A 16,360-nucleotide genomic window follows, 5' to 3' on the forward strand; every position below is an offset into this window, starting at 1 on the left:
GAAGGGCTACCATCTGGAAGAAAGACAAGACTCACATCATATTGGCGTAGAGGCGGGTGGGGAACCATGGGATGGGGACCGCAGAGATAGATTTCTCCACAATTAAAGATCTCCATGACAGGAGAAGGGAGCTCCCATCAATGCAAGCGTTCTAGAAGAGATTAAGGGGCATTCAATGGCCGAGATGTTGTTCAAAAGATTTTTGCAATGAGCATACAACCAAACTCAAAGACCTCCCATCATACCTCCCAAATTTCCGATTCCACAAATTTATGGGGTTCGTTAACCAAATCTCTGGAGGTCCAGAGACCCTCTTGGGTACCAGGGACTAGAACCTTCTTTTGAGATGTCTGGCAAAAGGGGGATTGTGAGATACATGAATTTGTGCTTAATCAAGAGGTACAGGCACTTACAGAGTGTTATTGAGGTGGGCAGGAGGGAGTGACTAAGGTACAAGAGACTGGGTCACTTCTATGTCAGTTGGGTCAGAGTAAATTTCATGTCACTGAAAAATGGATGAGATCAGAAGAGAAAAAAAAGTCAGGAAGTTCTCACCTGAATCATCCCCCAATCCATTAACTACCTTATCTCTGCCATCCTCAGCTAGGCCACCATCATCTCTCTCTGGGTGGCTGCTATAGCCTCCCAACTGCCCCTAATCATGTGCTCAGAGTACACGAACAAGAAAATAGCAGGAGGACTCGGTGTTTTTCCTGCCTTCTCTGAAATGTAAGCCCTGTGCCTGGCCGGTGTGGTTCACTGGTTGAGCATTGATCTATGAACAGGAGGTCCCAGTTTGATCCCCAGTGTGGGGCATGCAGGGGGCAGCTGATCCATGATTCTCTCTCATCATTGATGTTTCTATCTCCTTCTCCCTCTCCCTTCCTCTCTGAAATCCATAAAAACACATTACAAAATAATAATAACCTAGAAAAAAATAAAATAAAGGGAAGCCCTGTGAGGGCAGGGGGACCACGTTCACTGCTGAGTCCTGACCCACAGGTGATGCTCTCCAAAGGTTCGTGGGGAGAAGGAAGAGTAGAAACCTCCCAGAAGTGGAATATGGCACCTTGAGATCGTGGCAGCTGGACTAAGTTCAATAGAAAATCTCTGCATTTCAAAGGACGTGTCCAGCCGAAGCGTCAAGGTAATGTACCTATTACCCGAATTTTGTCTGGTTGTCTTGAGTGGATGCAAATCTGACGTTGCCCGGCCCACGTTGTCTTTGGTCGACGAACAATTCTTCAGCTGTCCAGCGTGAACGAGCTCTAGACTGTGAATGGTGGAAAAGCAGCAGCCCCCTAGGGGCCCAGCAAACTCTTTGCAGCTTCCAGAGTTAACAGGTGACCCTAGGAAAATGCAGGGCAGAGATGGCCTAAGAAAGGAAAAAAAGAAATGAGTGGGAAGAGGAAGTGAAGACGTGAGGTAGAAGAAATAACAAACATTTCTTATGGGCTTTAGTACGTCATTCACCTCTGCTATGCCCGTGAGATAATATCTTCTGAGAAATGAAAAGCATTTGGGTCTCAGAGGGATAAGAAAAGTATGTAAGGACAGGTGGTAGAAAGTCATGGTAGAGATTCCTGATACTGCGTCGGTGACCTCGCCATGAAAGGCTGGAATTTATTAAGCACCTACCAAGTGTCAGGACGGTTGAAGAGAAGGGAAGGCATCCTGCTGGCAGCCTCTGATGTCATAGTGTGCTGTCCAACAGCCATGGTCACGGGCAGACCCACGTTGTGTGGGGCCTGAGTTGTATCAGTTTGTTTTCAGGGGAGGAGGGGGATCTTCAAAAACAAGGCTGTACATTTTAAAAAATATGAGGTTAAGTCCAAGGCCTTAATAGAAGTCTGCTCTAGTGAGGAGTCCTGAAGCTTAAGCATCTTTAGCGACCTCGTAAGTGACTCTAGCAGTTGACAAAGTGTCAGAGTGGTGCCTCAAACATGTTCCTGTTGGAAATGAAGGGGCGCGGGGCGGGGAGGAACAGGATGGAGCTGAGCTGGGAAAGTCAAACACACTTCTCACAAGAACCCATAAGCACCATCTTCATTACAGACCGAAAGACTGCTTCTCAGTGATTTGTTCATATTCCCTTCAGTTAAAAATTCCTTTTATTTTTTGGTTAGAATGGTTTTACGAAAAGTTTCATTTCAAGTCTAAAATACAGTCCTCTGGTCTGGAGGACTCTCTGCTAGGATCCCAATAAAGGTCTGGTTGTCAGGGTGATAAACCCTGCATTTCTGGATTTAGACTAAAAATTCCTCTAAAATATTTAATAATCTGGTGATGCTGGGCTTTGACTGGATCTGGTGGGTGGGGGTGAGGGGATTCAGAGGCACTCGCTCTCTGCCCTCGGGTGTCTCCTATGTTTTCCTGTGTATCAAGGCTGGGTGGGGAGCCCGTGAAACCCCCCAACATTTCCCCTTACCTTCCAAAGGAATCCTGGACCGACCAGGAGATTCAGAGCGAGTGAATTCTCAGCCTGCTCCTCGCCCCAAACTGCCCTAATGCAACCCTGTTCCACCAGGGAGGGGTTATAAGCATGCTTAACAAAAGGGGAAACCGAGGCACGGGGCAGTAAGCAGCTTGTCCTAGGTCACCCAGCAAGTTTATGTCTCAACGGCATCTTCTGGCTCTCGGAAGGTCTGCCCAAGGTCACGCGCTGAGGGAAACTGAGGAAAAGAGCATGTTCCTAGGAGTGGAGAGAAGAATCTCGCAAACCTAGGTGGGGACAGGGCTGAGTGTGATTGGACGATATGTCGATTTTAATGGACAGAGGGATTTGGGCGAATACCAATTTAACAGAGACGGTTATAAAGGACTTTGGGAGTGTTGGCAAGGGGGAAAAATAGAGATTTTTGTAAAAGTGGAGGATGGGCTCTGGGCGGTGGGGGGTGCGGTGGGACGTTATGGCACCAACAAGCAACAGAATCTGCCGCCTGGGATGGGGTTGGGGGTGGGGGCAGGGAGGTGTTTGTGCAGCACCCAGCGGATCACAGGCCCTCAGTCCATGTTTGCCAAAGGAATTTGCCAAGGAGGCCCAGTGCTAACGTTGCCTCGATTTGATAACTACCATTTTCCTGGTTGCCATGATCCTGGCGTGGGACGCAGGCCAGGAATCCAATCGGCAAAAGCAGACAATGGGAGGCGATACAGGAGAGTGGGGTGCTGGTGAAGGCCACCGGGGCGCAGGCCCAGCCGCAACCCCAGCCCAGGTTGCGGAGGAGACCTGCCTCCTCACAGACACTTCCCCATCGGGATCAGCTGGGCTGGGGGCGGGGTGTCTCTGGTGTGGGGGTGGGAGGGAAGGAGTGATTTCATCTGTCTAATGAAAAATGACCTGAACGGCTCTCTGATCCTGGAAACTCCCAGCTAACCGGGGCCAAGGAAAACAGGATTAGGTCTTATTACTTCTGCGATGGCTTTGCATCTGCTCAGAAGGAGTTAAACCGGAGGGAACAGAAAAACCCTCTCCCTCCATGGCCCCTGCAGATCAACTCTGAATGATTTCCCGGGTTAATGGGACAGGCTTCCCCGTGGCCCCTCCCTCCCCCAGACACCGGTTGACTCTGGCTCCCTTCGCTTTTGAAGTGGACACCCCATTTTGGGGGATGCGTTCATCATCCCAGAAAGCTGGCTCTCAGGAAGCCAGACAAGCCACCCCCTCTGGCCTCTACCTTCTGACAAGCCACTGACTTCAGGGCTAATATGCCCTCCCGACTTCCCCAGGGTTGCCCCAAACCACAACACACACTTGCCTGCGTGGGCAACTACTGACACGTGATTCTCTTGGTGCCCTAATGGGGTGGCACTTGACAAGATCTGTGTGTGTCCACGTTTGAGGGCACAGTCTTCCCAGGGCCCGTTTTAGGATTGCCAAGAGCGCACTTAAAAACCCAAACCTCACAGGCAACTATCTCTTCTGTGGCCACGTTCTTCAAACCATCCTTTTCCCAAGAGAAAGGGGTAAGTCCACAGGGCAGCGTTCTTTTTATTGCAATGTATATTTATTGTAAACAATAATATACAAAAAAAAAAAGAGGAGAGAAAAGATAAGTTTCACAGAGAGAACAAAAGTTTCGGGGTGTATGGGGAGGGGGACAAGGAAACAAACAAAACACAAACACGAACCAAACCTTAACCTAAAGACAAAATATGATTTAAATGCCAGGTTTTTTAAGTTACAGAAATATTTTTTTTTTAAAAAAAAAGATCTGCTTTTATACAGAAATGGAAAGATGCCATATTATAAGAGTGCTTTAAGATTTTACTCTACTGACTTCTAAAACTGTTAATATATCTTTTTTTAAATAAAAAAAAAGTTTGCTGTCTTTTTTAAAAAGCAATCCTCAAACGCTCCAGCCACAGAAATAATTAAGAATTAAGGTCTGTCAGCGGGCTCGCCCCTCCTCCTTTCCTCCCTCTCTCCAAGAGAACATGCAGAGGAATAGGACGACACTGTCCCGTGTCACACCACACGCACACCGTGTAGGCGGCCCGAGGATCTGTGGCAGAAAACACTGCAAAGGACTCAGTGATACACTACATTTGAAACCTCTCATTTGTACAAAAAAAAAAAAGAAAAAGAAAAAAGAGAAACAAGTTTCCAGTTTTTTTCAACAAAAAACAACAAAGAAAAAAAAATAAAAGGACGGACAAAAAGGTATATTTATACAAATCTAGGACAAGGAATCCAAAGAAACTTGCTTTTAATAATACAAAAAAAAGGATTAAAGAGATAAATAAAAAAAAAACAAAACAACCAACTGGTTACAGTTAAGAACATAATTTAACAAGATGACCATACCCTTTGAGGAAGGCTCCAACAGCCTATTTTAAAGGTAAATTTAAAAAAAAAAAAAAAGGATGCTTTTCTTTTTTTTTAATGAAAACCTCTCCTCACAAAATAAATAGTTTGAGCACGTGGGATGTCTTGAAGGTTAACTGCTGGTGTTCGGAGAGGCACAGGTGACTGTGGGAGGAGGCCGGCATCTGTGTCCCGCATGGGGCTAGGCAACCAGGGGCAGGGTGCTGGGGGGCGGGGGGGGAGGCACTGACTGGCTGCTGAAACATCCCCAAATCACATTTCCTCTCCTTGCCTTTTGCTTCTCACTTAAGATTTCCGTGAACAGGCAAACGCAGGAGGAAATAGATGCACTAAAAGAGAGCGCAAGTATCTGTCAGCAGCATGTTTTTAAGGCTCAAGGTGTGTGTGTTTTCCTCTCTCGTTTAAAAAATATGTATGTGATAACGCTTACCATATGCTTCTCTAGACTAACGTGTGTAGGTCCATACTTGCAAAATAAGGCCTTTATTTGTCTAAGGCAGCTAGCTCCTCCTCCAATCAGAAAGCCTGAGGCATTAAGCAAAGCTAACACCCCCCCCCCCCCCAACTCATAACACAAACCTGTGGGGGTTTTTTAAATGTTAATACAACAACACTTTTTTTTCTTTTTTTCTTTTTTTGTAAGAGAAAGCAAATCTGTACAAAAATACTCTGGTTGCGAGAAAAGCTAGGGCACGCTGTTCAAACTAAGTAGTTTAGCTGTTGGAAAAATAAGAGCATTTAATTTTTTTTTAAGTCTAAAAATATGTATAAATCCCCTCAAAATGGTAATGAATCATACACAGTACATACTAAAAATATTTAAAATAGAGAATATTCCTCACAGAGGACTTTCTTCTTTAATTAACTGCTAAAAAATAATTACAAAGTCCAAACAGGCCGAGAGATGGAGCCAACACGGTCCCATGGGCCTCCATCCTCCTCGAGCTCGCTGCAAAGACGGCTACCCAGTCCGGCCTCCTGCGGAGACGCCGCGGGCCCCCCTCGAAGGCCCCCGTGGCCTGGCCACTGCCTGCCTCCAGCCAGGTGGGCATGCGTTTTTGGAGAGCGAATGTTTCTGCCTTGGAATCTGGGTCCGAGTTGCCTTTTAGCTTAAACAATGTCTTTGTGGAATGAGAAGAAGAAGAAGAAAGAAGAAAAAAATAATAATGTCCAGATGAACAGAAATCGCGGTGGGTTGGTTTTCTTTTCTTTCTCCGGTTCTGGGGAGGAACGTCACGCCAATCATCCATCACCCTCGGTCTCGGGTGTCCTCAGGGTCTGGTGAGCTGTGTGTAGACGGGCTGTTCCCAGTGCTGGGGGCTGTGGGTCTGCGGGATGGAGGGGACCCCGGAGGTGTCGGCGATGGGGGTGTACATGGGCCGCTGCGCCGGGTTCATGTAGGTGAAGGTGGAGTAGAGGCCGGAGCCCTGGCCGGCCGCGTGGCTGTAGTAGGAGCCGGAGTTCTGGTGGTCGGTGTAGTCGTACTGCGAGCGGGTGATGGGCGGGTAGGAGGGGCTGTAGTGCGGGAGGCTGAAGGGGCTGTAGGCGATCTGCTGCGCCGGCGAGTGCTGCTGCTGCTCGCTGTAGTGGCTGGGGCTCAGCTGCTCCGTCTTGATGTGCGTGCGCTGCGCCTGGCCCGCCTCGCCGCTCAGCGGGGTCAGCGTGTGCGCCTGCGGCTGCGGGGGCGCGGGCGGCTGCTGCGGGGGCGCGGGCGGCGGCGGCGGCGGCTGCTGCGGGGGCGCCGGCGGGGCCTGCGGGGCCTGCGGGGGCTGCTGCGGGGGCGGCGGCGCCGGCTGCTTGGACATCCACACGTGGCCCGCGCCCGCGGGGGTGGCCGCCGCGGTGCTGCTGATGCCGTAGCTGCCCGTGTAGGTGACCTGGCCGTGCGTGGCCGGCACCCCCGGGTGGCCGTTGGGGGGCAGGTACTGGTCAAACTCATTGACGTCGAAGGTCTCGATGTTGGAGATGACGTCGCTGCTCAGCTCGCCGATGTCCACGTCGCGGAAGTCGATGGGGGGCTGTCGGCCCCCCTCGGGCAGGGGGCGCCCCTCTCGCTTCAGGTCAGCCTTGCCCGGCTGCACGTCGGTTTTGGGGGTGGTCGGTGGCGTCGGTGGGCCCTGGGATTGCCCTGCAGGCAATAAAAGAGAAAAGCGCAGGAAGATCAGCAAGGGGTGTGCAAAGGCCCTGGTCTTAGGAACCCTCCCTCCCTCCCTGATAAAGGGTCCAAGGCCCCCGCATCCGCAAGGGCCCTGGAGATGTGACCCTCAGTAATTAACCTGCCAGCACACACTGGGCCATCTCTTTGCATCCGGGGCACCTGAGGACCCTCCACCAAATGGCTACTTGTGGGAGTCCTGTGTGTGTTTGCGGTGGGGGAGCAAAGCAAAGAAGGGTGACGTCCCGTAAAGCTGTGAAGGCATTTACCTCGTGCAATAAAAATCAATCGGCTAGGACGCAGGACGTGTGTGTGTGTGTGTGTGTGTGTGTGTGTGTGTGTGTGTGTTTAGGGGCTTCCTGGGACCCTGGGCAGGGAGGGGAGGGGCTCGGGGTGGGGGATGGTGGTTCCCTCTCCCGGGTGGCGCAAAGTCCCTAAGCGGCGCCTATTAGGTGGAGGCCTGGGGGTGCGCCAGGCGGGTCGTGGCCGGGCTCAGGGGGCCCTCCCCCGGGGGACTCACCGGAGTGCTCGCCGGGGGAGTGCACCTCGCTCATGCCCGAGGAGGAGTGCGGCGAGTCGGCCTGCAGCGCCTTGAAGATGGCGTTGGGGGAGATGTGCGTCTGCTCGGCCGCCTCCTCGGCCTCCGCCTGGCCGTTCTTCACCGACTTCCTGCGCCGCGGCTGGTACTTGTAGTCCGGGTGGTCCTTCTTGTGCTGCACGCGCAGCCGCTCCGCCTCCTCCACGAAGGGCCGCTTCTCGCTCTCGTTCAGCAGCCTGCGTGCGCGAAAGGGGGCGCGGAGAAAAAGAGGGGGGGGGGGGTCTGTGAAATCTGCGGCGCTGTCAAGGCGGCGGGCGCGGGAGGTGACCCCCGACCTCCCCGATGCTGCTTTTGCGCACAACCCCGTCTCCCTCCCCCTGCCTTCCAGCCACTGCCACGGCTCATAACTTTTCTTAAACAACAACAAAAAAGTAAAAAAAAAAAATCTCCCCCATTCTTTTAGTGGGACGTGAGCGGTCACTCCGCGCCCCGCCCTCTCCCCTTCTCTTCTATTTTGGAAACCCTGCAGATGGAAATAGCTCTGCGCTGCCCGGTTCTTAATGCCTCTGCTACTGGAGTTCTCCCTCTCCCACCCCACCCCACCCCACCCCACCCCACCCCACCCCACCCCACCCCACCCCACCCTCCTCCTACTCCCTTCAAACACTTTCCAAAAATCCCACTCAATTTGCAAGGAGCCCCTCCTGTCCACCCCCCCCCCCGCCCCAACACTGCTCCCACCTATTTCCAGTAGCCTCCCTCCTCCGCCCCCTTCCGGCTACGGGGGGGGGGGGTGTCCTCTAGCCTCGGTTTCTCTCCCAGCCCTCCATCCCAACTCCGTGAGTGCAGAGCTACACGAAAGCGCGAAAGCCCGCAGTTCCTGGGAGAGAGAAGCAAACTTCCCTTCCCACTCCAGCACCCATTTGGGATTGCAGTGCATCAGGCTGGCCCCTCCCCCCGTGCGTGCGTCCTACTAGCCTTCTCCCACCCGCTGGCCGTCCATCCCTCCCTCCCCCCCCCCCCCACCTCCCTTCCCTGGAGCCATCCAAGAACTTTGTCAAACTCCGAGCCAAGTTACACCACGTCCCCACCCCCCTCCGGCCCCACCCCGCCCGCTGCGGGAGGCGGGGCACTGAGCGGGGGTCTTGGCCAGCGCACCCCCCCCCACCGCCGCCGCGGAGCCCACCCGGCCGCCGCCCTACCTCCAGAGCTTGCCCAGCGTCTTGCTGAGCTCGGCGTTGTGCAGGTGCGGGTACTGGTCGGCCAGCTTCCTGCGCGCCGCCTGCGCCCACACCATGAAGGCGTTCATGGGCCGCTTGACGTGCGGCTTGTTCTTGCTGGAGCCGTTGACGCGCACGGGCATGGGCACCAGCGTCCAGTCGTAGCCCTTGAGCACCTGGCTGACGGCCTCGCGGATGCACACGGGGAACTTGTCCTCCTCGCTCTCCTTCTTCAGGTCCGGCTCGCCCTTGGGGAACGTGTTCTCCTGGGGCCGCGTGTTTTCGGTATCGGAGCCGGAGCCCGAAGGGCAGGGCGAGCCCGCCGAGTCCTCGGACATGGTGGGGCTGGGGGCGCCGGACAGGCCCTTCTCCTGCTCTTCGGTCATCTTCATGAAGGGGTCCAGGAGATTCATGCGCAGGCCCGGGGGAGGGGGCGGGTGGCCGGGAAAGGCGAGAAGCCGCGGCGGCTCGGGGGCTCGAGGCGCGGGCTCCTCTCCCCTCGGCTGCCCGGACGCGGAGCGAGCGGCTCCCGGGGAGCCTGGCGCGTCACTCAGCGGCGGCAGCGGCGAGCACTTGGGGAGGCGCGGGGTGGCCAGCCCGCAGCTGCCCGCTTCAAGTGGGGGAAGGCGAACTGGAGAGGAGGAGGAGGAGGAGGGGAAGAAAGAGCTAAAAGCGGGGGCGATGGCACCCCTTTCCCTCTCCTCCTGCAAAGAAAAGTTCCTGGGGTGAAACTGGCAAGTCGTGGCGCCACTGAAGTTCCCAGTCAATTTCAAGCTCCGCTCTCCGCTCTCCGACTTCCAGCCCGGCTGCTCTTTAATAAATACTCCCCCCTCACCTTAGAGACGTCCAGCCAATCCAGGGCTGGCAGGCAGCTGATTGGATCGGATTGGCGGGGGGGGGGGGGAGGATTGTGGCGCTGGGCTGGGTGACGAGAGGGGCGGGGAGGAGCTGGGCGGGGAGGGCTGCCGCGGGCCCGGCGGTTAAGGGGGTGTGTGTGGGGGGGTGCTGCTGGAAAGGCGGGGGACCCGGGACATCCAAGTGTGTAAGTTTGCCGTACTCTCTCGCAATGTCAGAATTTTGGTGCGTCTCTGCGCGAATCTCCGTGTATGTTTGCGTGTGTGTGTGTGTGTGTGTGTGTGTGCGCGCGCGCGCGCGCGCATGTCTAGCCTAGGACCTACCCCCATCCCCAAAGCATGTCTTCTCCGAGCTTTCTCCGCGGTCCCGGGGACGGAGCCGGAGTTCACAGTATCGGAGAGGCAGTCCCTCCATCCTGCGCAGCCCGGCGGACGCGCCCGGAGCCTGTGCCGAAAGTCCTTCGGGATGGCCTTTTGCAACAAATGTTTTGGTGACTCAGCGCCCGCTGTTCCTCTGTAATAATCCCTGTAAATAGGCGAACATGCTCTGGTTCGCTGGGGCTGGCGAGGCTGGTCGGGATTCGGCTGCGCTTTTGCAAAGGGAATCAATGAAACCCAAAGCTAACTCGCCGCGAAGCAGGCGGCTGTGTAGCCCCGCGCTCGCTCGCTCGCTCGCAGCGCCGTACTCAGTCCGCGCCGACCTTGAACTCCGACAATTCCTTCTCCAGCCCCCCAGCCTCCCCTCCTCCAAGCCCCTACCCCGCCAAAGCGCCTCAGGGACAGGGCAGCTGCTCTGATGGTCTGCTCTCCACCTCCCGGCCGAGTCCAAACGCCAGCCGAGTTGCCTGGAAAGAGTGTGCAAACTGGCGATGACCGAACTGGGCGAGTGCGGCCGCCCCGGGCCGCGAGGCGGAGGCCAGTCGCTCGGTGTGTAAAAGGCTAAACGAATGGGACCCGCTGCGGGCGAAACAGGCCACTCGGCGGGTCGCGCTGCCTGCCGGCTTTCACCCTCCTTCACAGTCACCTGGAGGGGGGAGCGCCTGGGGACCCCACTTTGCAGACAGTAGGGAGTCCTGTGGAGGGGTGGGGGTGTCTGGTGTATTTCCAGTGTGATTTGAGCACCATCTTTTGTGTTGACACGCATGCTTAGAGTCTGGTTGGGTATCTTTTCTGGGGGAGAAGAAAAACTTGAGTCGCCCGAGGGTTACTTCTCTTCAGAATCATAACTGAACGCCCAACTGAGCAAAACTCTTAATTTTCAACTTTTCCCCCCCACCCCCCGCTTTCTGGCTCCGGCAAATATTCACCTCGATTTAAATGATGGTTCCTGTGACTCGGCCGGAATCATACCAAAGTCTTGTTTATTTCTAATTTGCAAATTGCGGGGAGCTCTGATGTTTAAAGACGGGTTTTCCTTGAGGAATTTTCAAAAATTGTGTTTTCTTCCAAAGAACTCGACATTTCTTATAGGAAACGGAACTCTTCAGAAAGTAGTAAGTTTTGCAACCCTGTTAAACAGTATTTTACTTTTTAATCGAAGGCAACGCACAGTGGATGTCTCGGTTATCTTAGAGTTTAACGGGAGGTTAAGAGATCTCCATACAGTGGTCTTGCGTTCGTGGCTTCCTCATATGCTGGGAAAGAATAAGAACAACTTTGTCCTTATTTTGGGGAGAAAAAGCCCCTCGTAGTATGGACTGAATCCTGGGTCCTGGGGAGGGGACATTCGTGAGTATGACTGTGTGATTCGTAGGCAACTGGCCCAGAAGGAGGCTCAGACACCAGAACTTGGGGCAGAAGTTTTAACCAAGGCGTCTGTATTTAGTTGTATTTTGTTGTAATTCTCCTGTTTACTGGCATAAAAGGCACTGAAGGCGACCTTGACTTGGAGGTAGTTTGGAACATTTCACTAAATATTGGTCAAGAAAAATACGTACAGACGTCAGCCTATTTTAATACATTTTTTTATAACAGGACATACAATATGCAGCGCTTTAAACAGTAAGTTATAGTATTGTGTACATTTCCTGTTCGTTTGATACAAGCATTTTGTATTCTTGCATCTTTTTGGAAAACACGATAAACAATCGGTTGACTTAAAAACCGGACTGCAATTTTCAGCTGCATCCAGAGGGGGCGCCAAAAGCCCAGAAACGGTCTCCGCTCGCAGAAACTGCAGGAAAACCCGGATAGCGGCGGTGGAGGGTGCGTGTCCCTCTCCATCAGGACTGCTGTGCCGCTGAGATTTATCTGCAGAAATTCCGACACGGTAATGCCCTCCCGTGAGAGGATCCACCTCTGGGCAGCCCAGTTAGGGGAGCTGGGAGGTGCGTGTCTATAGAGGGCCCGGCCGATAAAAAGCGCGCTCTCCGTGCCTGACAATTCTATTCCGCACCGAACGTGGAGACCGAGACCACAGGACGGGTCCCCCCACCCCCACCCCACCCCGCCTCCCAGGTGCCAGGCGTTGCCCTCTGCTAGGCGAGCTAGGGCCAGGCCGAGTCTGACCCGTGGAGACCATCGATTAGCCAGTGAGGCAGTCCTGAATTCCTTCTGGGGCCTGGGTGCCAACTCCCCCACCCCCATTCAGGGGCTCGGTTCGCTGCGGTGTGACTTTCCCCTGTCCCCGTCCCCGGAAGACAGCAGGGGTGGGGGTGGGGGGCGGGGATGGGGACAGGAACCCTTTCCCCAGAGTTGAGGCTACAGATGGGGAAACTGAGGCCCTTGGCCCAGGGTTAGCCAGAGCCTTCTGCCAGGAGCTAAACGCTGTTGGGGCCCACGGTCTGGTGGGGCCGAGGGAGGGAAAGGGCGCTGGGCAGGGAAGGGAAACGCAACCAGCGGCACTTCGCACGTAGCAAGGACGCGCATTCGGCCCCGGCACCTGGGCCCGCGCCACGAGGTCTGCCGCGGGGAGCGGAGACCTGGAGGTGCGAGCGGATCCCCGGGGGGACCTCGGGAAGCCGAGGTCTGGGACCCTCCTCCCCCTTCTCTCTCTCTGGGCGTCTGGGGGGCCGGCGCCAGGCTCAATTTCTCCAGCCGGGCCGCCAACCTCCCTGCGAGTCGACGGGGGCGCCGAGGCCGGAGCCCGGAGTTGTTGGCACAGAGCGCGTTTCGCAGGCTCTGCGGGGCGGTGCTGACCCGGGGTGCCAGGGGGTGGGGTGGCGTCCCGGGATGGGGGTGAGCGGTGTGGGGTCAGGATGGGGTTCCCCATACCTGAGGAATGAAGGAGCATAACCTCCCTTCCCCCAAATTCCTTAGCAAAAGTGGGGACCATGCCTAAACCCGTCTTCAGCAGGGATGCTCGTCCTAGAAGAATCTGGTTGGGGTGAGCAGAGGAGTCTCCCAAAGAGCTCAGCCCTGGGCCGCCTTTTCTATAGAGGTGCCCAGAGACGGGGCACCCCTTCTCCTGGCAGGTCCCCAGGGCTCGGTTCCCTGCAGGTGAAAGCCCCCCATCCCTGGTGGGCCCTCAGTCCCTGCGCCCTGCGCTCCCAGGCGCTCCTCGGTCATGGGTGCGTTTCACTGGGCGCGGAGCCTGTGGCCGGTGGCTTCTCCCTCAGGGCTCCGCTTCTCTTCGGAAGGAGCGGCAGGTAAGGCGAGGCTCGGACAGGCGCCAGGCTGGACAGCTGCAGCCAAAACGGAAAGGAAAGTTGCAGATGGCTCCGTGGGGGCACAGTGAATACCTGTGCCCGGCGGAGTACAGGTGACCCCCGGACTCGTTGCCCTGGGGTGTGCCTGTGTCATCCCAGGCCGAAGCTCCGTGTGCGCAGTAGACCCACGTGTGTGTTTCTTCCCACTCAGGCGCCTGTGCCCCGCCCCCCCCCCCCCCCCCCCCCCGCCGCCCCACGCGCCCCTAGAACTGAAGGCCAAGGTGCTTTTGGGTTTTCTTCCCTCTTCTGTTTCCGGAGAGAAAGAGGGATGAGATGGACAGGAGGTGGCGGTGAGGGAGGTGTGAAGCATCCGTGTGCTCCTGCCCCCCCCCGCCCCCCACCCCCCCCGCCTGCGGGTCTTGGGGCAGCGGTGGCTGTAACCCATGTGGGGGGCCTGAGAGGGGTGGGGTTCGAACCAGCACCTGAGCCCGAATCAGAACTGCTGGCTTCTCTGGGCTGGCTGGCTCTCTGTGGGGGTGGGGGGTTGGGGGGAAGCACGTGGGAAGTGGGACGTTTCAGTCCCAAAGGGACTGTGTGCCTGCCTTTTCCCCCTTTCTCTCACTTTAAAAAATCCTAACTTTCCCCCAAAACATCTGTCGTTAGTCAAGGCACAAGGGAGCCGCGAGTCAATCAATACCTCAGCGCACCCCTGGAACGGCAGGCGGGGCCAGTTCCCAGGCAAGTCCCCCCCCCCCCCCCCCGCCAGGCCCCCTCTCTCAATGCCCCTCTTTTAAAAATCCCTCTGACATCCTGGCTGAGGGTGCCCTCGCCTTTCGGACTTAAACATGCAAATAGAGTCAGCGGGGTCTCCAGGGCCCAGGGGCTCACTCCCCCCCCCCCCAGCCTCCGCAGGTCACCTCTCCAGCGGGGCGCGCGGGGGTGGGGATGGGGGGGGGTGTAGGACCAGGGAGCGCAGCCACGGAAAGGAGCTGGATGCCCGGACACTTTTTGATGTTCCCCCCAGGGGACGGCTGGGCTCTTTAGCGACGGCTTCAGCTCCAGCTGAAGGGACTCTGATTATTTCGGATCTTTATTAACGGGAAATGCCGCCATCAAACCACGGAAAGGGAGAAGTGCTTTGAATAGCCAGTTTCGTAGGTAACTGAGTGAAAGACGAAGTACCCTGTGTGTTTCTCCCTGGTGTCTGGAACCTATGGATTTAGGGGCCCAACCCGGCGTCCTCCCTGCTGGGAGTTGGGTTCCCCTCTGGGGCAGAAGCGCGCAGCCGGGTCGCCCGCCCTCTGCGCTTTGGCCCCAGGGCCCCAGGAGGGCCAAGGTCGGGAGGTCAGCCCCCAACTTTGGAGTTTCCTTGGGAGTGACGCATTTAGGGTGGGGGCGCAGGCCCGGGAGGGTGTTCGGAGCTGTAAGGTCACAAAAACTGCAGGGGGTGGGGTGGGGTGGGCGGCCTCAGAGCCTGGAAACCGCCCTGGGCCTTTGAGAAGTCCGAGGGTGTGTGTGGGGGAGGGGGACGGGGAGGGGCAGACAACCAGGACCGCTGTTTATTTCAGATTAAGCTCTGGGTGCGCGGTGCGCCTTGTCGCTGTCTGCCAGCCTGCCCCAGGTCCCACTCCGTCCTGGGCGCGTTTGCAGAGAGAAGCAGAGGTGTGTCTGCTACTCTCCCAGCCTCCAGGAGACATATCTGGGCTTTTGAGAAAGCAGAGTTCACGCCCCCCCCCCCTTTCTTTCCTTCTGCCCACCTGTCATTCATTCATTCATTCATTCATTCATTCATTTTGATGAGTGTGAATTTTGGTCTGGTGTAGAAGAGAGGGTCAGGCCTTTTTGTGTGTGTGTGTGTGTGTGTGTGTGTCCCCCTCCCTAGAAAATGTCGCCTGTCCTTGTCACTATCTTCAGGACAAAGTGTGGGGAAGGACACCCACGGAGTCCTGGGAGTGAACAGCACCCCCATCCCCTCACCCCTTTCCCAGGTTGGCTGAACCCTGAGGGAAAGCCCGGAGCCTGGACCAGGCAGGGACTGATGGCAAAACTGTGTCCCGCTGGGGTGCCAGGAAGCTCAGGGATCCCAGCTCTGGTGGGCTGAAGTCTTTTCAGGCCCATCCGCCCTCACATCCCTGTGGAGCACAGAGACAGAGAAGCGGTTCCCGCTGTCACCCCGGGCTAGGGTCGTGTCAGAGGCAAACATCAGGGCGTCTGTTATTCTTCAAAGCCAAGATGGAGTTCGAGAGGGCCCTACGTGTAGGCATCTTCCCCTCAAACGCTCACCTTCTTGGAGCAATGGAGACGCCTCGGAGGTGGAGAAGTTTCTCTCAGCAGCCAGGAGAAAAGGCGCTGTCAGACCGAGGTTGATATCTCTGGTAGGAAAGGCAGGCAGGGTGGATGGTCTTGGCTCAGACCCATATGATCAGCATCCACGCCCCCCCTCGCCTCCCCCCAGGACCTGGCTCCAGCATCTCCTTAAAAGAGCCACATCCAGTTCTCGTTTGAGCCACAGATGCGTGAGGCATCACGGACAGCAAACCAGGTGCTTGCAAATGTGCGCGGCGCGGCGTGGCAGAGGGAGGCTGTGCAGGGAGCGGGGTGTAGATCTGAGGCTGGGCCCTAGGTGGGACACGAGGTGACCAAGTAGAGTTCTGGTTGCAATGAATTGGAGACAGCTTGTCCTCTGCATCCTCCCTCGCCCCCTGTCATTCTTCCCCTCGTCTCCCTGTCCCAGTTAGCCCAACAGTCATCAGATAGCGCTTGAGGCTTGCTATGTGCCGGACATCCACAGGGGACAAGTTCGGGGTCCCTGCTGTGATTGTCTCCGTGTGTCGATGTAAAACCAGAATTCAGCCTCCGCCATCCACACTCTGCCCCGCCCGCCCTCTGGGCTCCCTGTGCTGAGACCCTCTTTCTCTGCCTCTGCCATGGATCCCCCTTTTCTTGCTCGGAGGGAATGCATGGGTCCCAGCGAGCTGCCTCCCAGCTTGTGGCTCCATCAGAGGGGAAGACCCAGCCTCCAGGGACCCTGGCTCAGGGTCAGGGTCCTTTCCACCCTCTGGCCCCCCCGGGGTGCCCTCTCTGCTCTCCCTGGCGAGGCTGTGCTGCCCTGCGCCTGAGCCATCGCCTCCCACTCTCCCCCCCCCTCTCTTGGTCTGAGCCCAGAAATGCCTTGTAG

At 56.3% G+C, this 16,360-nt stretch overlaps 1 protein-coding gene across 1 annotated transcript; it reads right to left on the minus strand.

Annotated features, from left to right (window-relative positions):
- Nucleotides 1–4,051: 4,051 nt before the first annotated feature.
- SOX9 (SRY-box transcription factor 9) lies at nucleotides 4,052–9,536 on the minus strand. The gene is made up of 3 exons (XM_079796756.1): nucleotides 8,724–9,536; nucleotides 7,504–7,757; nucleotides 4,052–6,956 (listed from the first exon to the last, which is right to left on the minus strand). Exons 1-3 carry the CDS (start codon nucleotides 9,152–9,154, stop codon nucleotides 6,100–6,102), a joined length of 1,542 nt encoding a protein of 513 aa, XP_079652882.1. The 5' UTR covers nucleotides 9,155–9,536; the 3' UTR covers nucleotides 4,052–6,099.
- Nucleotides 9,537–16,360: the final 6,824 nt, after the last annotated feature.

This window comes from Cnephaeus nilssonii (genome assembly GCF_951640355.1).
Source record: "Cnephaeus nilssonii genome assembly, chromosome: 19".
Lineage (NCBI taxonomy): Eukaryota > Metazoa > Chordata > Mammalia > Chiroptera > Vespertilionidae > Cnephaeus > Cnephaeus nilssonii.

Excerpts from the sequence above, each read along its gene's own strand:
- SOX9 (XM_079796756.1), bottom strand. The coding sequence starts at position 9,154 with ATGAATCTCCTGGACCCCTTCATGAAGATGACCGAAGAGCAGGAGAAG. Across the intron at positions 7,758-8,723 it reads ACGCTGGGCAAGCTCTGGAG|GCTGCTGAACGAGAGCGAGA; the intron begins GTAGGGCGGCGG and ends TCGCGCACGCAG. Across the intron at positions 6,957-7,503 it reads CTCCCCCGGCGAGCACTCCG|GGCAATCCCAGGGCCCACCG; the intron begins GTGAGTCCCCCG and ends TATTGCCTGCAG.